Here is a 22,854-nt window from a genome sequence, read left to right on the forward strand (position 1 = left end):
CCTAGATTCAAATACTCACCTACCCCACAGATCTAGCCTTATCCTGCTGTGAACTGCTCACCAGCTACTCCAGCCCAGATCCTGTGCTGCCATTTTGGTCCTTCTTAGTCATCAGAAGCTTTCCACCTCTTCTGGGATCAGACAACCTGATTTGATGACTACAGCTTCACCCACTGGACCCTGCAAGCCCCCACTACTGCAGCCTCTTGGGGAAGGTGAGGAGGAACGCCAAGAGACTGACAGGGACACGTCAATCTCATCCAGTAAAGTAAAAATATTTGGGGCGGCTGCTTTTACATGCACATGAAATTTAATGGCATCCCAGTCTTAGTCCATAGGGTTCAATATTTAGTTGGCCCACCCTTTGCAGCTATAACAACTTCAACTCTTCTGGAAAGGCTGTCCACAAGGTTTAGGAGTGTGTCTATGGGAATGTTTTACCATTTGTGTGGATGAGAAGGCCTTGCTCGCAGTCTCCGCTCTAATCGAGTTGAGGTCAGGACTCTGTGCAGGCCAGTCAAGTTCTCCCACCCCAAACTCGCTCATCCATGTCTTTATGGACTTTGATTTGTGCACTGGTCCAAATCTTTTTGGTAAATGGGGTATTATAGTGTGGGGTTGTTTTTCAGGGGTTGGGCTTGGCCCCTTAGTTGCAGTGAAGGGAACTCTTATCATATCAAGACACTCGTCATCATATCAAGACATTTCCACACTCCCAACTTTGTAGGAACAGTTTGGAGATGGCCCCTTCCTGTTCCAACATGACTGCGCACCACTGCACAAAGCAAGGTTCATAAAGATAAGGATGAGTATGTTTGGGGTGGAGAAACTTGACTGGCCTGCACAGACTCCTGACCTCAACCCTACAGAACACCTTTGGGATGAATTAGCACGGAGACTGCGAGCCAGGCCTTCTCGTCCACATCAGTCCCTGACCTCACAAATGCGCTTTTGGAAGAATGGTCAAACATTCCCATATACACACACACACACACACACACACACTACTAAACCTTGTGGACAGCCTTCCCAAAAGAGTTGAAGCTGTTATATCTGCAAAGGGTGGGCCAACTCAATATTGAACCATACGGACGAAGACTGGGATGCCATTAAACTTCATGCGTGTGTAAAGGCAGGTGTCCCAATACTTTTGGCAATATATACGGTATTTATTGGCGTATAACTTGCACTTTTTCACCCTGAAAATCAGGTGCAAATAGCGTGTGTGTGTTATACGCCAATACTTCAATTTTAACTGCCTCAGAGGGGACAGGGAGGGAGGACGGGACCAGCGCCCTCAGATTACAAACAGTGAGAATCTCCTGTTTACTTGGTGGCCTCTGTAATAGGAAGTCCCGTCTCCTGGGCCGCCACTGGACCACTGTTCTGTCCATCATAGGAGATTCTCACTGTATGTAATCTGTCGGCGTCATCCTGCCCCCTCTAGGCTGCAGATGGGCATCGATCAGGCTACACTGATGGCAGCGGCGAGGCTGCTGCATCGAAGGCAACGGCGAGGCTGCTGAATTAGGATTACATTTTTAATCCAATTTAGATGTTCACTGACTGCATTTATATTTTGACAGTTCAATAAAGTTTATCTAAAATAAAGTCTAAAGGTTTTGGATAGAGTAGGAAAGGGTTAAACGGGTTTGTATGTAGTCACTTGTCCCATGATGTCTGCATGGACGGCAGCGGTGAGGCTGCTGCATCGTTGGCAGCGGTGAGGCTGCATTGATTGCAACGGTGAGGCTGCAGATGGGCATTGATCAGGCAGCATTGATGGCAATGGTGAATCTGCAGATGGGCACTGACCCTTATTTTGCTCCAAAATTCCTTATTTAAAATGTACGTTTTCTCTCTGAAACTTCCCTCTTAAAATGAATGTGCGTGTCATACGCTGATAAAAACTGTATATAAAAACACACATATGTATGTATGTATGTATGTATGTATGTATGTACGTACGTATGTATTGCCATTTAGATGCTTTAATTGTGGATTATTCTCTCATTCTTGCTTGTGAATTAGGATTACATTTTTAATCCAATTTAGATGTTCATTGACTGTATTGTATTTACATTTTATTTTGACAGTTCAATAAAGTTTATCTAAAATAAAGTCTACAGGTTTTGGATAGAGTAGGAAAGGGTTAAAGCTGGCGGGTTTGTATGTAGTCACGTGTCCCATGGGTGACATATCCCTTTCATTTGTCTAGGGGACAGGAAGTGAGAGGAAATCTCTCCCAAGTGAAGGGAAATCCTTCAGACACTTATCACAATAACAAGCGTCCCCACACTAAGATTTTCCAATTAATATGGTTCTAGCAACAAATGTAAAGTTTTGGACTTGATCACCTTTTGTTCCAGTAACAATGGTAATCAGGACAAACATTGATGTCCCCAGGATTTCATAACTTTTCCACTCTACCCAAAAAACAAAAAAATAAATAAATCAGGTTATACGTTCAGTATATGGGTTTGATTACATTTATACTTTTACTATAAATGGCTTTAACAGCCATAAACGCAATGTATGCGTTTCCCTGTATTGTGCTCTGAGAGGGGCGGAAGGTGGAGGCGAGGGTCGGATGTTCAACATCTAATAATATATGAATCTCAAGTTCATAAAGTGTTGAGCTGCGTGAACAGCCACAGGGGGGCGCTGTGCAGGGAAATCAGCCCGAGTACAATAATATACTAGATGGAGCCGTTTGCCTTGAGGTCATTGTTAACCTTTTGTTCTTCGGTATGCAGACAAAGGATTCTCTACTTCCTTATGAGCAGCAAAGTGCAACATAAAGCATCTAGGAATTCTTTTTTTAGATCCTTTCCCCAGGTGAATCAGTCCCGCACCAGTCAGGAGTTTTAATGCGAATGTTTGATTAAGAAAACAACCCTGAAAAGCAAACATTTGCATGGACAAACAGGCAATATGCCTCTTCAAAGGGTCCATTTACACCGGACGCTGCATTACAAAGCAACAGCTGGCGTGTGTTGCGGTGCAGTGTTTTAGTCATAGTCTTTTGACTAAAATGCCATTTTAGATTTAGTAATTTTTAGTCATCTGAATTGTTTTAGTTATATTTTAGTCTACCAAAATCTCCAGTATCATAAAAAAATTTTAACACCGATTACGAGTACCGATACTTTTTTTGCAAGTACTCGCCAATACCAATTACCGATGCCTATCACTAGAGCTGCATGATTAATCGTCAAGAATTGTTATCACGATTCTTTCTATGCAAATAATTTTCTCTGCTCTTCTGAGGCCACAGCTGTCAAAAGAAAGGAAGAAAAAAAAAAAAAAACAGGGCAGCCTGCCAAGAAACACAACATTCTTTAGCAGTAGAACCAAGTATAAACATTGTAACAATTTGTCAAAGAAAATAGACTTTGTGTGAGGCCCGGGTCACACTTGTGCGATGCCAGACATCGCATGTAATTCGCAGTGCACTGCTGTTCACATTACATGAGATGTCTGTGCAGTCGGATTTCAGCCATACAGATAGTATGGCTGATATCACACCGCATTTGGTCCAAACACGCACAGGACCTTTTTTCTGTTCGGACCAGAATCAGATCACATGTTCACACATATGCGATCCGATTCATGTCCGAACTGTCAGAAATGGGGGTGTCGTTAACATATAATGACACTCCCCAGCAGTTTGCATATGGCAGTGTGAACTGCCATGCGAGTCGGGAACCCGCAGATGATTCGCAGGGTTCTTGCATCACACAAGTGTGAACCAGGCCTAAATGAAGAAAGTTTAACAACTGAACCTTTTTCTGACATTTGCTGGTTTCAAGTTAAAATTATTTTTTTTGTTACTAGAAGAGACCCTAGAGAATAAAATGGTGGTTGTTGCAATATTTTATGTCACATTGTATTTGTGCAGCGGCCTCTCTAATGCAATTTTTTGGGAAAAAATTACTTTAATGAATAATAAAAAAAAAAAAAAAAAAGAAAGAAAAAAAAGAAGAAGAACAACCACAAACAGTAAAGTTAGCCCAATTTTTTTTTTTTTTGTAGAATGTGAAAGATTTTATGTTGAGAGAATCGTGATCTTTTTATTCTAGGCAAAATAAAAAATTGTGATTCTCATTTTGGCCAGAATCGTGCAGCTCTACCCATCGTCTAGGAAGGGTAGGTGGGGGGTTGTTAGGGAGTTGGGTGAGAGCAGGGTGGGAGGGGGAGTAGATGGGTAAGTGAGGGCAGGGTAGTTGAGGGTGGGGTGAAATGGGGATGGAGAGTTGGTATGGAAAAGGCTGTGATCGCTGTGGGAAGAGGAGAGGATGGGAATGGGAGGGTCATTGGGAGACATGGGAACAGAGGTGCAGTTGGAGGGAGAAGGAGGAGGCAACACAGGGAGGGTACAGTACAGGGCGGTAAGAGGGAACAGTACAGGGGGGCGGTAGGAGGGAACAGTACAGGGGGGGGGGGGGGGGGCGGTAGGAGGGCACAGTACAGGGGGGGGGGGGCGGTAGGAGGGCACAGTACAGGGGGGGGGGGGGGGTAGGAGGGCACAGTGCAGGGATCACCGCTGGCAGTGTACTAGGCACAGCTCTGACTCCCAACCCTGCATTGTACACAGCCTGAACACAGGCAGAGCTCCTACTCTACACACAGCACACGCTGCAGCTGAAATCAGATTCTCTTGCAGCTACAATATGCACAGTGTATAGCTAGCTACTGGTTGCAGTTCCGACCTGTGAAATTCCATGGCAGGAACGGCAACTTAATGTCAGTAGCTAGCTATACAGTATACACTGTGCACATGGTAGGTGGAAGGGAATGGGATGGGGAGGGGGAGGGGAAGCACTTGGTGCTGTGCTCATTATGTACCACATTGGATAGGAGACTGCCGGCAAATGTCTGGGGCGGTGGAGGGCTTGTAAGGGGGGAGCCCACCCTAGTACCCCCCTAGATCGGAGCATATTCTTACCACTGTTCTCGGTGCTGGAGGGGTGTCTACTGCTCCGAACCTTGCTGCCGGAGTGGAGGAGGCGTCTTGCCCCAGCTGACAGCACTTCTGGTATCGGAGCATTTTCGTGAGTAGCGATACTAATGAAAATGCCTAGTACCAATATTGGGGCAACCCTACCAAAAACTGTAAACTCTATTGACTGAAATGGCATTGCAAACATTACCGGAATATAAAAAAACAAGAATATTGCTTTTTGACCACTGTTAATTTTTCAAAGAGTCATAGCTTTTTGACTAAAATGCCATTTTAGTTTTAGTCGTATTTTAGTGATCTGAATTGAAACTGAATGCGATTTTCATTTTGTTTTAGTCACTGAAAGCATGCAGCTGACAAAACCTCTTCGTCTGTGACAAAATGAAAGCGTTACTAAACCCACAACAGAAAAATCGATCTGTATATGCAGTAAAGCGATGCTTGTTATACTCACTGTAGAGTCCAAGGAGCAAACCCGCTGCATTTTCTAAGAAGGCTGTTTGATCCTGTATGCACAGATCCCCCCCCCCCCCCCCACCACCACCACCATTCTTGCATTGCCCCCAAAACATGTTTAGATAGGACAAAGTAAATCAAGTCAGGCTGCACATGCTCAGTTTGGCGTGTATTGCTAGAGAGTTTTTTTCCTTGGGATAGTGCATGTGATCAGCACAGGGCCAATCAGCACTGTTCAGACAGAGGGTCAGGGGTCCTGCACCCTGATAGGACAGCTCAGTGCAGTATGAAAACACCTTCTACAAGCTTTAAATCAGGCACTGAGACTTCACAAGACTGCTATATACTGTTGATAAGAAAAGGTATTTAGCAGTTTATATTTACTAAAATAATTGCATTTCCATGTTCTGTGTACTGTGGAGACCAGATATAGTGAATGCAGGGTCCTGGGTTTAGTAACACTCTAAACACGGTTGCGGTGCAGGCAGGCACTGTTCACTTCTTAAGCGGACTTCACCGAATTGTCACACTGGGGTTGATTTAATACAACTAGAGAGTGCAACATCTGGCAGAGCTCTGCATAGAAACCAATCAGCTTCCAAGCTGAAGTTAGACATGGATTGGCTACCATGCACAGCTGCACCACATTCTGCACTTTGTTATTAAATCAACCCCAGAGTGACACTTCATAAAAGTTCTATTGAGTGGGGTGTGCGGTGGTGTGAACCGGCCACACCACAGACAAAGCATTATGCCTCATCTTGTGGTGGGGCTGAGCTGGAATAGCTGCCCAATGCAGGCCCACCACACCTTACAGTTACATATTTATTCCTGTTTCATACAGCTAAACTCCCATGATGAAGAATAAGTGGACCTTATAGTGCCCCCCACCCCAATCCAGGGAGCGATGAATAAATGTGAACTGCTCACTTTATTCCTCGTTCCTCAGGCAGCCTGCATTCTCCTTCGCCATCTAATACACCCTAGAAGTGGGCGAGCCCTTGGAACTCTCTTGTACAATGCAGGACCACTGGTTCTGCATTGTACATGGTGACATTGGAGAGCTGAAAGAGGTCAGGCAGCAAAGAAGAGCAGTTTTGAGGGACCAGACTTATAAAAAGAGGAGGAAGTCTACAGGAGTGAGGATCAAGGCAAGTATTTTATCTTCTTTAGTCTCTCACACCTAGAAAAAAAAATTAAACCTTTTCTCTGATTATTTCTATATTGCCACAAAGGACATAATTCACTTTGTGTGTACTAAATGCATTTGCAGAGTCTGTTAACTTGTAAAAGTAGCAATGACACTTGAACTGCGGTGACAATATTGCCCAAAAAAGTTTCTTACTAAAAAAAAAGTAGCAATGCCATCATACCTGTGCAGAGAGCAGAGCTGTGGGGACCCAGCAGGCCCCCCTACTACAGACCGTTCACAGAACACTACAGGAGGGGCCGATACAAGACCAGTCACCCTGTACAAGGACAGAGGGCAGCTGTGACTGGTCTTTATTACAGGAAGCCCATACACACTGGATTACATCAGGTTACAACCTCAGAACCAAGCATTTGTGATGTACGGTTATGCTGGACTACTACACTATAATGACCAAAAGTTAGTGGACATCTGACCATTCCATGTATATGAGCTTATTGGACAACCCATCCCAAAACAATTGGCAGTAACTCACATCGGTGCCCCTGGATGACGCAATTTTGTTGCGAAACGCGTAGGAATGAGCGGTACGCTATACAATGACCTCGTGTTTGTGACGGCTTCCAGGAGAACGGGTCTGTCTGTGTGCGTCCGACGGCGCCGCAGACTTAAGGCTTATTTTCTTCTATACATTTGTAAGTGTATTTTTACTTTTTTTATCGCGAGTAATAAAGGGTTTTACACTATCTGGAGTCTTTTTCCCTTTATGGTTCCTATATCCCTGCTTTTGAGCCCTCTTTTGGACCTGTGAGGAAGACGCCCGGGAACAGGTCCCCTTCCCAACCCCCACTGGAGTGGTGGAACCAGGAGGACACGGAGGATCCCCCTTTTGGCTGGAAGTGACATCTATCCTTACAAGTCTCGTGTGACCCTCTGTAGTGGGGGGGTCATGTTGTTCTGGTAAGCAGCAAATTTTATCGCATGTTGGTGGTGGATTGAACATCCCTTTTTTCCATTGAACCGAGTGGCGGATATCTATGAATATTGTGGTCTAACTTTGGAGGACTTTATTTTTAGTTATTTTACAATTAGTTTTCATATATATGGACTTACTGTCTAAACACTGGGTGTTTCTGTTCTATCCTCTTTTATGCTGATAAGAGGTTTACATATTGGGAATTTATATTGTAAGATTTAAGTTTCATATATTTTTTTTTTTTTCATGTGTGTTCTATATTATGCACGTTGTAAGTAACACTATTTATATATGGTTGTTATATTTTTAGCACAATCACTTGTCTGTATAAGTTAAGCGCAGCTTAGTATTTTTCAGTAACTCACATCTGCCCTGTACTTTGCTGCTGTAACAGACTCCACATACATTTTAGTGTGCCATTTGTGAACTCTGGTACGGATGCTGACTAGAAGATCTAGTTTGCAGTTGGTGTTCCAATGAATCCCCCAAAAAGTTGAAAAGGGAGGTCAAAGTTTTCATAGCGTATTCAAGTTCCTCCACAACTTCAGTTGGTTTAGCCCTTGTTCACATTGACTGTGGTTTTTAAATTGTGTGACTTATCTGAAATTGCACAATTGCATGTCAGTGGGGCTTAGGGTGCGACTTCACCAAAAGTAGTGCAGGAACTACTTTTTCACATTGATGCGGTACCACAAAGTTCTAAAAAGTATCTTTTATAATTAGTGTGGTCTTACCTGTCTTAGCTTGGCCATAGATTCACTGGGGATAATTTCATTGCTTTGTAGTTGGGTAATGAAACACAGTCCCTGAAACTGGCTCTGTCCCCTCTCCAGCTCTCCCAATATCAAGATCCGGAAAATCTTCACATCCTAAAAGGAGGGCATAAAAGAATTGAGATTTCATCCAATTTATAGGACAAGAAGAATCCAACACCACATTACAAAAAACAGGTCTATGGTTCTTGAAGGTAATGTATGCCATTTCAGGGCTTGACAAGTTTGCTTTGAAACTAAAATAAGTTATGAGCCAGTTTGTGCATGGCGATATTCAACATGTGTATGCGCCCCAATACGTGTGTTTACGCTTCTATGTATGTATGTGTGTGTGTGTGACCCCTATGTACATATGTCACCTATGTGATGATTTTTGCAGAGTCTAAAAGATTCTGCAGGTCTCCCCTGAAGGTACTGCAATGCAGATGGCACTGCCGGGGAAACTGTCAGTCAATGGGGGCCCCTAAGTGACGCCATACACGTGAAAGCCTGGGATACAGTGTGGGGCGTGCGGAGCAATCAGGTGGCAGTAGAGTGAAATGTAGGGGGAAAAAAAAAAAAAAAACCTGCCCAGCACCTGGAACTGCATATCCCGGGGATCGGGCAATACAAATTGTGCATCCCTGCAACAATGAATGGGCTGATAAAAGCCCAGGTGTCAGGACACAATTTCGAGTCGTCATGGCGGCCTGATACCTGTGATTTGTCAAGCCCCATGATATTTTACAGAAATATTTTCTAGTAGTGCTCTGTGATGTAATCGTGCAATAAAAATCAGTTTGGATGGTACCTTGTCAAGCCATGGTGTGCTGGCAAATATCTACACTTGATATATTTTCTAGACCAATGTTTCTCAACTCCAGTCCTCAAGTACCCCCTGTTTTCACACAGGTGATTTGATCAATTTCACTGCCTTAGTAACTACCACATCCGTTTCACCTGAGAGAAATCCTGAAAACATGACCTGTTGGGGGTAATTGAGGACTGGAGTTGAGAAACATTGTTCTAGACAACACAACAAATGTCAGTAGAAGAGCTCAGGCCGAGGGAACTAGTGATCTAATGCCTGGCAGATCATCAAAATGTACTTTTTCTTACATCGCACTATATTACCAGAAAAAAAAAGGTGAAAAAAAAAAAAAAATAATATATATATATATATATCAGAACAGGAGGTTTTCTGGCCGACATCCAAGAGTGGGTTGCACCTCACTGGGGAGATCATTTTTTTTTTCAGTTTCAGAATATACCAGAAGTTCTCATTGATTGTGCCACAGGAAAAGGAAAGAATAGGTATACCATTTTAGTTCTGAAATGTGTGCCAGTGTATGGAACACTTGGGATTTATGAAAACACATTTTAAAACACAACCGACACAAAAATGTAACACTTGAAAACAGAAAGAGCTCAAATCAAACCAGCACCCTGTCCATACTGTGAAAACAAGTTCACTGTATAGGAGGAACTATAAAGTGTACCTAAAAGACAATACTTCACTTGCTGAAGGTGGGGAAGTCATCACGGGATCAGGAATAGAGGGCAAGTCTTCCAACTGGTGTCACTTCTTGTGATGGACAACTAAAGCCTCATACACACGATCGGACTTTGTACAAACTTTCCCGTGGACTTTTGTACAAAGGGCGTTGGCCGTAAGTTTGTATTGCATACACACGATCTGACTTTTTAGGCAACAAACACGAACATAGTGATGTTTCAACGTACTGATGACACTTCAAAAGAGGACATTCAATTACTCCAGCGCCACCTTTGGTCAACTTCTGTATTGTTGTCTGATCTTTTGCATTGGTTGTGAGGTGCATGTTTGTACAAAGTCTGATGGTTTTGTGTACACATGATCGGACATTGCTCCATCGAACTTATGTTCTCAAAAAGTTTGTCCGTTCGCACAGCCAACAAAAGTCAAATGAAAACCGAAAAAGTTTGTCCGATGGAGCGTACACACGATCGGATGTTTTTCTCCAAAACAACTAATTTGCATGTTTGTTGTCAAAAAGTCTGATTGTGTGTACGGGCCTTAAGAGGATTTCCCTCATCTTGTAGAGATATGCTCTTTTTTCCAGTTGTGTTGGCCCAGAAGTAAAGCAAAATTAATCCAATAGGACCCAGGTGGCAAAAAACCATGATGAGAGCGTGAAGCCTTCCCCTACCCTGTCCAAAAGTTTTTTTTTTTTTTTTTTTTTTTTTAAAGCACACTATATAGGGAATGATTCACTAAAGGTAAATCAGCCGTTTACATTTCACGGTATTTCCCCAAAGCTTAGTGAATGTGGGGAATTTTCAATGTGCAAAAAATACCCAAAATGTTTTTGAATGCATCTCTAGAGGAGATTTCTATTTGTTTTTTTCCCCCCTCAACAAGTCAAGATACATTTGAGTGGCCAGGGAAACATAGGAAAGGTAAGTGAAGCAGGGTTACCTTCTGTAAAGTGAGGTTATTACTTTGTCCAGTATAGGTACAGGCAATGTATACGTTCACTTTAAGGATGAACCTTGGAATAAGTTCAGATGTGATAAGAAGATAAAGGCTTTTTCTTTGATCATGTTCTGTAGAATTAAAATGAGGAAGTTGGAACCAGAATAAAATGTAACCAAATCAGGACAAGAACACATTTTTGCTCTTTAGCAGTACAGCCAGTGGCTTATCCTCCATAGGTGCAGGGTGTTCACTGCACACGGGTCCTGGGGGGGCAACTCTGCACCTATGGATAACCCAACTCTGGCTGACAGTCGGTGCAGGTCAGTTACAGTCACCGATCCCCCTGTACCACAACTGCCATGGTATCTCCACCTCTTATCCTCTCATTCCAGCAGCTATCAGCTGATTAATTGAAAGGTATACATGGAGATCGGTGCCTGTAATTGCACACCGATCGTCCCGACTGTCCCCGTGTCCTTTGCCCCTGCAGCAAACTGTCAGGCTGGAGGAACAGGCTGGTATATATTTACTGGCCCCTTCCTTTTCTGAATCAACAGAGTCCGTGATCACTGACTGTCCATTCTTAACTGAAGCATAGTGAACAGAGTCTCGGTCTCCTGTTCATTCAAAGGGGAGATGTCAGGGGTCTGTTTGGACCGGCTGATTAAAAAACAAAACAAAAAAAAAAAACCATATACATACTGAAATCATCCACTGCCCTATTGATATCGTCCAACTCTCCACCCCCCCCCCCCCCCCCACCGCTCTACTGACACCATCCACTGGCCCCCAAAAAACAGAGTTGTAGAAAAAAAGAATAGGAATAAAAATAAAGAACTGCCAGCACTGTTCACTGCCCTACTGACAAGATCCTGCACATACTACCCACCGCTGTACACTCTGCACTCCTCACCTGCACATACTACACACCTCCATACACTCCACACCACTCTCCTGCACATATCTGCTGTCATACATACTCCTTCTGCACATACTACCCACTGCCCCATAAACTCCACACTCCTCTCTGGCACATAATACCCACCGCTGTACACTCCACACATAATACCCAATACTATATACTCCACACCCCTCTCCTGCACATAATACCCACCGCCATACACTCCACAACCTTCTCCTGCACATACTAGCACCGCTGGACACATTGCCACATTCTGCAGTATGCAAGTCATCACTGACCACATCCCCTTTAAGCCATGCCCAATTATTAGTGCAATTTAAACCTTGCCCACTTTTCTCTCACCACTTTTTTTTTTTGTTCATGCCTAGGACCCACTTTTGATCCTGCTCATGGGCCCACCGATTTCATGATACAGCCCCGAGTGCAGCAGTTTACAAATTATATTTTTTTCATTATTATGCATTATTATGTATTTGAGATAGAGACCAATAGGCTTTCTTTGTGCAGAAGCAGGACCAGTAGTTGACGCCGGTCCTAGTTACATAAAGCCATCAGTGAGCGGGCCGGCCAAACAACTAGAGAAGAGGAGCAGCTTCAGGTTCTGGATGTCACTACTGAAACCAGTGAGGAAAAATCCTGTGGACTATGCAGTAACAAGTAATACTCTACTGCAGGGATATGCAATTAGTGGACCTCCAGCTGTTGTAGAACTACAAATCCCATGAGGCATAGCAAGACTGACAGCCACAAGCATGACACCCAGAGGCAGAGGCATGATGGGACTTGTAGTTTTGCAACAGCTTGAGGTCCGCTAATTGCAGATCCCTGCTCTACTGGATTCCTCCAATACAAAATGAGAATTAAATACTGAACATGCTGCAGGGATTCACATTTCACTTTTGGGACAGCCAGTTGGGCTTTAAAGAATAAGGCCTCATGCAAACTGGGCATCAAAACCGTCACTTCCAGGTCCAGTGACATTTTCTAAATGAAAAACAAAACAAAATACAGATTTAATATAAAGAAATCACTACGACATCCCATGAAGGGCCCTATCCATTATAAATCATCTCCTAGAAATGCTATTATAATTTTATGACAGCTTCTCTCAACTAGGGTTCCTCCAGGTTCCAGGGGTTCCTTGAGCAAATTTTACCCACTGTCTACCAAAGTAAGGAGCCCAAATACTGCATGACAAGAAAAATTGCAACACCCACCATTTTATTCTCTAGTGCCTTTGCTTAAAAAAAAATATATATATATATATAACGTATAAGTAAATTTCTAGCAAAAAAATAAAAAAAAAAAATAAATAAAAAAACACGATTTTTACATGTATGCGAGACATGTCAGAATTGGCTCGGTATTGAAATGGTTAATATACCAATTAGGTGCACGCACTCTTATGTATGCAGCTCACCCAGAATGAGGAGAAAAAAAAAAAAAAAAAAACTATACACACACACACACACACACACACGCTACATCAAGGGTGTCCAAACTTTTTTCAAAGAGAGCCAGATTTGATGAAGTGAACATGCGTGAGGGCCGACCATTTTGCCTGACATTCTTTGAACCATTACAGGAAGTCCTTGAGTTATGAACGACTCCTACTTCTGAACGGGAGGCTGCGTGGCCACTTTTTGATGGCGGCACATTTGACGGAACATCAGAAAACAATGTATCTGCCGTTCTGCACATGCTGTTCCGACTTATGAACATATTCAGCTTAAAGCGGGAGTCCGCCGGGACTCCGCGTTTTTTTTTTTTTTTTTTTTAAAGCCAGCAGCTACAAATACTGCAGCTGCTGACTTTTAAAATAGTGACACTTACCTGTCCAGCGCGCCCGCGATGTCGGCACCCGAAGCCGATCTCTCGATCGTCTCTCGGGTGCTGCCGCCGCCATCTTGGGTATGGGAATCAGGAAGTGGAGCCTTTCGGCTTCATTTCCCGGTTCCCTACTGCGCATGCGCGAGTCGCGCTGCGCAATAGGGATGGGCCCGCTGCCTCTGGGATCTGCGTGTTTCCCAGCAGGCAGCGGGGGGACTTTCGGAAAGGGGCGTAATCTACGCCCCTTTCCGCAGAGAGCTATCCCGGAAGTGGGTGCAGATACCTGTACTGTACAGGTATCTGCACCCCCCTCCCCCCTGATAGGTGCCAATTGTGGCGGCGGAGGGGGGGAGGGTTCCGATGAGCGGAAGGTCCACTTTAGGGTCAGTCCCGATCACGGCCAGCCCTGCCAGTGCCCACCTGCCCCCTGCCAGTGCCACCTCATTAAAAAATAAGTGCCCCCTGTCAGTGCCACCCAGCAGTGCCCAGAGTGCCACCCATCAGTGCCCACAGTGCCACCCATCAGTGCCCACAATCTGCCTCAACGGTGCTGCACCCCAGTGCCACATATCCGTGCCCATCCGTGTCATCTACCAGTGCCCATAAGTGCCGCCCATCAGGGCCCAGCAGTGCCACCTATCAGAGCCACATATCAGTGCCACCTATCAGTGCCCATCAGTCCCATCTATCAGTGGTACCTATCAGTGCCCCTTAGTGCCACCCATCCGTGCCATCTTATCTGTGCCCATCAGTACTGCCTTATCTGTGCCTATCGGTGCCACCTTATCTGTTCCTATTAGTGCCACCTTAACTATGCCTATCAGTGCCCACCAATGCAGCCTATCAGTGCCACCTCATCAGCGCACTTCAATGAAGGAGAAAAATTTGCAAAATTTTATAACAAACTATTAAACATGATTTTTTTTTTTGCATCTTTTTTTGTTTGTTTAGCAAAAAATAAAACTCCCAGCTGTAATTAAATACCACCAAAAGAAAACTCTATTTGTGGGAAAAAAAATGATAAAAATTTCATTTGGGTACAGTGTTGTATGCCCGCGCAATTGTCATTCAAAGTGCATCAGCGCTGAAATCTGAAAATTGGTCTGGGCAGGAGGGGGGTTTAAGTGCCCAGTAAGCAAGTAGTTAAATAAAGAATTGTAAAGCAAAATAAGGATCAGTGCCCATCAAATGTAGCCTAATCAGTGCCCATCTGTAGCCTCACCATTGCCAGGAATCTGCAGCCTCGGAGGGGACATAGAGGGGGCGGGACGAGTGCCAACAGATTACATACAAGAGAATCTCCCATTTACTCTGCAGGCTCTTTAATACACTTAGACTTCCTATTACAGACACCACCAAGTAAACAGGAGATTCTCCTGTATGCAATATGACGGAGCTCCTCCCGCCCCCTCCCTGTCCCTTCTGAGGCAGCATTGATAAATAAATATTAGTATATATCGTGTGTGGCCCTGGGGGCCACAAAAAATATACATATCCAAATTACCAGGGAGCCACATTAAACCGGAACACACACACACACACACACACACACACACACACACACACACACAGGTTTTTCAAAAAGTTTCCACATTTTTTATTTTAACTTTATTAAATATACTTTTTGAAGAAATGGAGAGAACTGACAAGTAACAGAGAGGAGAGAGGAGGATCTATCAGATTTGATCTTGATGTTGGGGGTGGGTGGGACCATGTTGGGGTGGGCAGGGCCCAGCAGTTACCAAACACCAGCCAATTGGATCTGGGCGGGCCGCTACATGTATGCGGCCCCACCCCTTTTCTTAAGCAGCCCAATCACTGGCTGGCATTTGATAGCTGCCGGATTCTGCCCACCCCGACATCAAACTCAAATCTGACAGATTCCCCTCTCTCAGTTACTTGTCAGTTTCACACCCGGCCGGGTCCCACCTGCCCCCGACATTAAGCTCAATTCTGACAGCTCCTCTCTCCTCTGTTACTTGTACTTGTCAGTTTCACAGTTACCGAGTGCTCAGTGTGAAACCTGCCAGTGCCAAATCAGTGCCATCTGCCACCGCCAACCAGTGCCACCTGCCAGTGACAACCAGTGCCTGCCACTGCTACCTGCAACCAACCAGTGCCCTGCCAATCAGTGCCACCTACCAGTGACAACCAGTGCCACCTGTCAGTGCCACTGCCAATTAATGCCACCCACCTTCGCCAACCAGTGCCAACTTCCATCACCAACCAGTGCCACTGCCAATCAGTGCCACCTGCGAGTACCACCTGCCAGTGCCAACAAATGCCACCTGCCAATTTCAAACCAGTGCCACCTGCCAATGTCAACCAATGCCACCTGCCAGTGGTAACCAGTACCATCTGTCAGTCCCAAACCAATGACACCTGCCACCTACCAGTGCCATCTGCCAGTTCCAATCCAGTGCCACCTGTTGCCAGCCTTACTCTATCTGGTCAGCCCATAACCCTGATGTACATTGGAGTTATTGACTGGGTGCTCCGTTGTGAGTTAGGGGGTGAAAATTACTGCCCTTACCCGAGACCTGGGAGCTGACAATCCATACCACTCTATATATAAAAAATAAAAAAAAAAGGCTCCTAACTTTAACTGGCTCCTAGATTCAAAGCAAATTTGTCAAGCCCTGTATTATACACGCAAACTCCATAGCACTACAATCACACTTCCATTAATGTTCCAAATCTGCATTTCTTTTCTTTACAGATACTGTAAGTAGAAACTTGTACTGTAGTTTGTCTATCTGCCCACAGACTTCAGTAAATGAAAGCAGATGGTCTGGGGACACACAGCATCGTTACACGTGGAAAAAAAAAAAAAAAAAAAAAAAAAAGGGAAGGAAGGGGCAGAATAAACAACCAGCAAAACTCCCACAACATTAACCATTACTTCATTTTGAGTGTAGTACCTTATCCAATTTCTCTATAGAAAACAATAGAATAATGCACAGTGGTAGTAGTTTATTTTTTTGTGTGAAAAAAAAGAAAAAGAAAGTGTTTATAAAACAGTTAAAGTGGAACTTTACTCTGAATCAACTTTTACTATACTTATGCTACTAGCATTAGTAAATACATAGGAAAGTATTAGTATTTAGTGGTTTTAACCATTTTTTTTTTTTACATTTCTTTAGCTACTTCCTGGTTTCCATGCCTAGGCTAATGACTTCATACATCCCAGGATTCTTCGGGAGGGGATTCTCAGCTAAGTACACCCTCCTGCATGCATGCCTGAGCTAAGGGCAGATGGATTCCAGCAAGTCAATTGCTATATGAATCACCTGTCCTTACTCAAAATGGCCACAGACAGAAATGCTAGGCAGTTTTCTTCAAGATGATTTCTCATAAAATAAAGCATTGAGACATCAATGGATGGGGGAAGTTTGCTTTGAGCACTAAAAATGAATTAAATATGTTTTTTTGGTTTGTGGTGCTCAGATGAAGTGTAGTTCTGCTTTGATTTAAAAAAAAAAAAAAAAAAAAAAAAAAAAAAAAAACACACACATTTTCTGGGTTGTAATATATTTTTTTTTTTTCGCCTTTTAATCAGGAGCCCTCACTAACCCACAGCCTATTAATGGTCCCTCCAAGGGGTCAGCCACCAAGGTCTACAAATCACTTGAAGAAGAAAGAGGAACAAATAAGATATTAAATTGTTTGTATTATTCAGTGCAGGGCCAGACACAAAAGCCATTTCTATAATGAGTTTACCAGGAACAAACTGCTAGATAAAAAAGGAACAAAGAAGGGAACGAAAAGTCTACTGTCCAGGAAAAATGACAAAATGAAAATTACAGATGTGGAAAAACTGAGTGGAAGAAGATTTATACAAAGTACGGGTCAGAGGGAAACCCAGGGGAAGAGAAACACCACGGAGAACACCGAAAGAGAGGAGGAGAAATCGGAAGAAAGAAACCACATCAGCTTTTCAGGCAAAGTTCAATGTGAGTCACTAGAATACATTACTAGGAAAGGTTCCTGCCACATCATGAGCTTGGACAATGAAGTCCAACCTACGTAAGTATCACAATCCACCCACGCTTTCTGTTCCGAAATAGTCTTTAAAGAAGAGGAAAAAAAAACACCCGACTTGAAAGTCTCAACGTTTAAGAAGTTGATCTAAACCCAAGAACATGTTGCACCTTACCGGTCCTTGTAACTGTACTGCATCTATGCAGGATACTACCCTAAGATAGGACTACAAAACACCCCCCCTCCACCTCTTCCCAAATGGAGGAGTTGTTCTGTAGCTCACAAAGACATGTTATCAGCTCACATGATTTTGAAAGTATCAATAAGTATTTTTTTTTTTTATTTGGTTAGGCAATTCGAACAAATATAAACAAATGTTTTAATGATATATTTCACAGACTATAAGGCCTCATGCACACGAGACGCAGTTAAACGCGCGTTCAGATGCAGTTGGACAGTTTTTTCAACTGCACCTGAACTCATTCAATGTTATCCTATGTGTCCATGCACACAGTCTCGTTTTTTTCCGTTTATATGCAGTTGCGTTTAATCTTGCTTTTCCAGAAGCAAAAAAATGCGTTCAGAAACAAAAATTTCTGCGTTTCAGACGCAAAACGCGGCTAAACGCGGCACCCGCGTTTGCGTTTATATGCGTTTTTAAAGGTGACCTTTTTTTTTACATTAAAAATCTCAAAAATGATTGCAAATGATGAAAAACCATTAGAAAAATATTTTAAACAATTGCAATTGCAAGTGGACAATCCACAACTTGTGGCAAGTGACGTGGCAAGTGGACAATCCACAACTTGTGGCAAGTGACATGGCAGGTGGCAAGTGATGTGGCAAGTGGACAATCCACAACTTGTGGCAAGTGACGTGGCAGGTGAAGTGGCAAGTGACGTGGAAAGTGGACAATCCACAACTTGTGGCAGGTGACGTGGCAAGTGACCTGGCAGGTGACGCGGCAAGTGACTTGGCAGGTGACGTGGCAAGTGGAAAATCAACAACTTGTGGCAGGTGACTGGCATGTGACGTGGCAAGTGGACAATCCATAACTTGTGGCAGGTGACGTGGCAAGTAGACAATCCACTTGTGGCAGGGGACGTGGCAAGTGATGTGGCAAGTGGACAATCCACTTGTGGCAGGGGATGTGGCAAGTGACGTGGCTAGTGGACAATCCACAACTTGTGTCAGGTGACGTGGCAAGTGAAAAATCCACAACTTGTGGCAGGTGATGTGGCAAGTGATGTGGCAAGTGGACAATCCACTTGTGGCAGGTGACGTGGCAGGGGACGTGGCAAGGGACGTGGCAAGTGGACAATCCACAACTTGTGGCAGGTGATGTGGCTGGTGACGTGGCAAGTGGACAATCCACATCTTGTGGCAGGTGACGTGGCAGGTGACGTGGAAAGTGGTGTGGCAAGTGGACAATCCACAGGTTGTGGCAGGTGATGTGGCTGGTGACGTGGTAAGTGGACAATCCACAACTTGTGGCAGATGGCATGGCAGGTGACGTGGAAAGTGGACAATCCACATCTTGTGGCAAGTGACGTGGCAGGTGATGTGGCAAGTGACGTGGCAAGTGGACAATCCACAACTTGTGGCAGGTGACGTGGCAGGTGATGTGGCAAGTGATGTGGCAGGTGATGTGACAAGTGGACAATCCACATCTTGTGGCAAGTGACGTGGCAAGTGACGTGGCAGGTGACGTGGCAAGTGACATGGCAAGTGGACAATCCACATCTCGTGGCAAGTGACGTGGCAGGTGATGTGGCAAGTGACGTGGCAAGTGGACAATCCACAACTTGTGGCAGGTGACGTGGCAAGTGACGTGGCAGGTGACGTGGCAAGTGATGTGGCAAGTGGACAATCCACAGCTTGTGGCAAGTGACGTGGCAAGTGGACAATCCACAACTTGTGGCAGGTGACGTGGCAGGTGACGTGGCAAGTGAACAATCCACAACTTGTGGCAGGTGACGTGGCAGGTGATGTGGCAAGTGAACAATCCACAACTTGTGGCAGGTGACGTGGCAGGTGATGTGGCAAGTGACGCGGCAAGTAGACAATCCACAACTTGTGGCAGGTGATGTGGCAAGTGACGTGGCAAGTCACGTGGCAAGTGGACAATCCACAACTTGTGGCAGGTGATGTGGCTGGTGACGTGGCAAGTGGACAATCCACAGCTTGTGGCAGGTGGCATGGCAGATGAGGTGGAAAGTGGACAATCCACATCTCGTGGCAAGTGACGTGGCAGGTGATGTGGCAAGTGACGTGGCAAGTGGACAATCCACAATTTGTGGCAGGTGACGTGGCAGGTGATGTGGCAAGTGGACAATCCCCAACTTGTGGCAAGTGACGTGGCAAGTGGACAATCCACAACTTGTGGCAGGTGCCGTGGCAAGTGACACGGCAAATGCAAGTGTACAACTGCTCTCTATGCTGCTGCTGCTCACTCTGATCAAAATAGCAGAAATAGTTAAAAAAAATGCTTTGAGAGCTTGGGGAGGGTCTACATGATGTTATCTTTATAAACGCGTTTAAACGCAAACGCGTCTAAACGCGGCATGCAAACGCGGCAAAACGCGCGTTTCAGCTTTTTTTAACAGAGGTTTCATCTGCGTCTCGTGTGCATGACGCCTAAATAGAAAAAAAAAAAGAAAAAGAAAAAAAAAGGGGATTAATTGCAGAGGTTTAGGCCAAGTTCACACTGGCATTAAAGTAATAAAAGCACCCCTCAAAAACACCTATGCAAATAACACAATAGACAACACACATGCTGTTCACACTATCAAAATTGAAGCCTCATGTCCAGCCAGGAGGTGTTTGAAGCCTTTCAATGTCTCCCATTCAAGTCTATGGTAGCACTTCACAAACACTCTGGCAGGAAGTTGCGGTGTGGTTGCGGGGCATTAAGAGTATTTTATTTCCTGTAATGGAATAGGCGTTTGGGGAGCATTTTTAACTCGTTATGAACACTTGTAAAATGCCAGTCTAACGCCCATACTAAAGCTCATCAACACAAGTCTAAAACGCCCATGCCAACGCTAAAGGAGTGTTTGTTAACCATTCGAAATTTAGTCAAGTGTGAACAAGCCCTTACTTATTCCTTAACCTCTTTGTTTCGTAAAACAAATCTAAATGCCCAAGCACAATTTTGAAACGGACTTGTATTACTAAATCCGTACATATCGTCACAATTACTTTGTGCACAGGACAAATTGGGCTTTCATTTGATGGTAAATGGTAATGGATATTTCCTGAATTTTTCTTCATTACCAAAAGGAAAACTGGCCCAAAATAGATTGAATTAAATTCAACTGTAGATTTCTTGCTACTACCATAATCTTCCACCAAAGAAATGTCCGGCTCCAGGCAATCGCAGCGAAACCACATGTGTGTATGTTAGTTGTTGCTTGTACCCATAGTACAGCCCAGACACAATGCACATTTTGCTTTTTTTTTTTTTATCCTACCTAAAAACACACAGACACCTATACGAACACACAAAACAAAAAACAAGCAAAAGAAAGAAAAAAAAAAAAAATACCTAGATTTTATTTATAAATTATTATTTTGTATATTATATATGTTTTTTTTTTTTTACTCCCACACAATTTTTTTCTCTCTCCAAGGAAAGCGAGAGATACGATGTAGCTCTAGTCTCCATTCGCAGAGAGAGAAAACATGGGGGTGGGCTTCACAGTGACTGATCACTGTGGTAGCCAATCAGAGGCCAGCACAGCGATCAGGTGATCCAGGATCGGGAGTCCTGGGGCTCTCGATGAGGCCCCAATCTCTGTGCTGGGAGCGCACCCAGCAGAAAGGTAGATACACAAACGTGCGGCCCCACAGAAAAAGATTCCAGTCCAGTAAGATCACCTATTTGTGTTAGGTTGGCGTCAAGGAGTTAAAATAATAATAGGTATTGTCAAATATTTAAGGTAATGCATGGCAACCCCCCAACCCCTAAAAAAATAAAATTGAAAGTCTTACTGAATGGCAAGTTATAGTTTTTTTAGAAAAAATGAAATGGAGAATGCCCTACACTGTCCTTCCCACCTCCTCCCGCTGCAGTTACCCCAGGACCGCTGTACCAGGCTGTGTGAACAGTGAAACTGTCACCCATAGAGGTAAGTGCATTGAACTGTGTGTGGGAGGGGCTGGAGGAGATAGGGTATTTTTTCTTAATTTTTTTTTTTTTTTTTTAAACGCTCAACTAACCCTTATAGCTTTGTTCACATCTAGGCATCCTGGATCGCGGGCAGAGCCACCGCGATTCTGCCCACGATCCCGAACTGCTGCAAATTGCAGGACGCCCTTGCAATCCATCACTTCCAGGGTGCCATTGGAAATTACGGCGATTGCAAGGGTGTCCCGCAATTTGGGATCGCTGCCAGAATCATGCCGATTCTGTCCACAATCTTGGACGCCTTTATGTGAACAGCCTTAACCACCTTAAGGGGGTTGTAAAGGTAAAGAAGAGGAAAAATAAAAAATAAAAATAAAAAAACACCACACACATACATGTCTCTACTTACCTACTCTATGCAATGGAATCGCACAGAGTGGGCAGTAACCTCCCCTTTTCAGGTCTCCTGTCAGTGCTCCTGGCCCTTTCTCTCTGATCAGTGCCCCCATGGGGGCATTCGTGCGTGCTTGCACCAGAGTCCCTCTGCTGCGTACATTGACAGACAACAGGAGTTGGCCCCGCCCCCCCACTTCCTCATCACTGGCTTTGATTGATGGCTCCCAGTGCCCCAGCAACGCCAGCGAGACTTGGAAGCGAGAAGAGAAAAGCTCTGCAGACATGCATGGCGCTGGATCTATTGAGGTCTCAGATAAGTAAAGGGGGGTTGAGGGGGCAATGCTGACACCTAACCTTTTTACCTTAATGCAAGGAATGCATTAGGGTAAAGCAAAAAAAAAAAAAAAAAAAAAAAAAAACCTTTTAGGACTTAACAACCCCTTTAAGACCAGGGCTTCTCTGGAACTTTTTGTTTAGAAGTTTAAATTAGTATTTTTTGCTGAAAAATTACTTAGAACCATATATATATATATATATATATATATATATATATATATATATATATATATATATTAGCAGAGACCCGAGGGAATAAAATGGTGATCGTGGCAATGTTTTAGGTCACACTGTATTTGCACAGCAGTCTTTCAAATGCATTTTTTTTTTATTAAAACAAAAACAAAAAAAAAAAAAAAGACAACAAAGTTAGCCCAATTTTTTGTATAATGTGAAAGATGATGTTACGCAGAGTAAATAGATACCAAACATATCATGCTTTAAATCTGTGCACGTTTGCGGAATGGCGGCAAACTAGAGTAATTAAAAATCTCCATAGGCGATG

General features: G+C 44.0%; 1 protein-coding gene across 2 annotated transcripts in view; it reads right to left on the reverse strand.

The window, feature by feature from the left end:
• Positions 1 to 22,854, reverse strand: part of OAF (out at first homolog) — an 81,266-nt gene that overhangs the window by 20,502 nt on the left and 37,910 nt on the right. For both annotated transcript variants that reach the window (XM_077457377.1, XM_077457376.1), the window contains exon 3: positions 8,280 to 8,414. In XM_077457377.1, coding sequence (XP_077313503.1) covers positions 8,280 to 8,414 — 135 coding nt within the window. The remainder of the gene's footprint in view (positions 1 to 8,279; positions 8,415 to 22,854) is intronic.

Source organism: Lithobates pipiens, unplaced genomic scaffold, assembly GCF_037356315.1.
Source record: "Lithobates pipiens isolate NorthernLeopardFrog02 unplaced genomic scaffold, aLitPip1_a1.2 Scaffold_27, whole genome shotgun sequence".
Taxonomy (NCBI): Eukaryota; Metazoa; Chordata; class Amphibia; order Anura; family Ranidae; genus Lithobates; species Lithobates pipiens.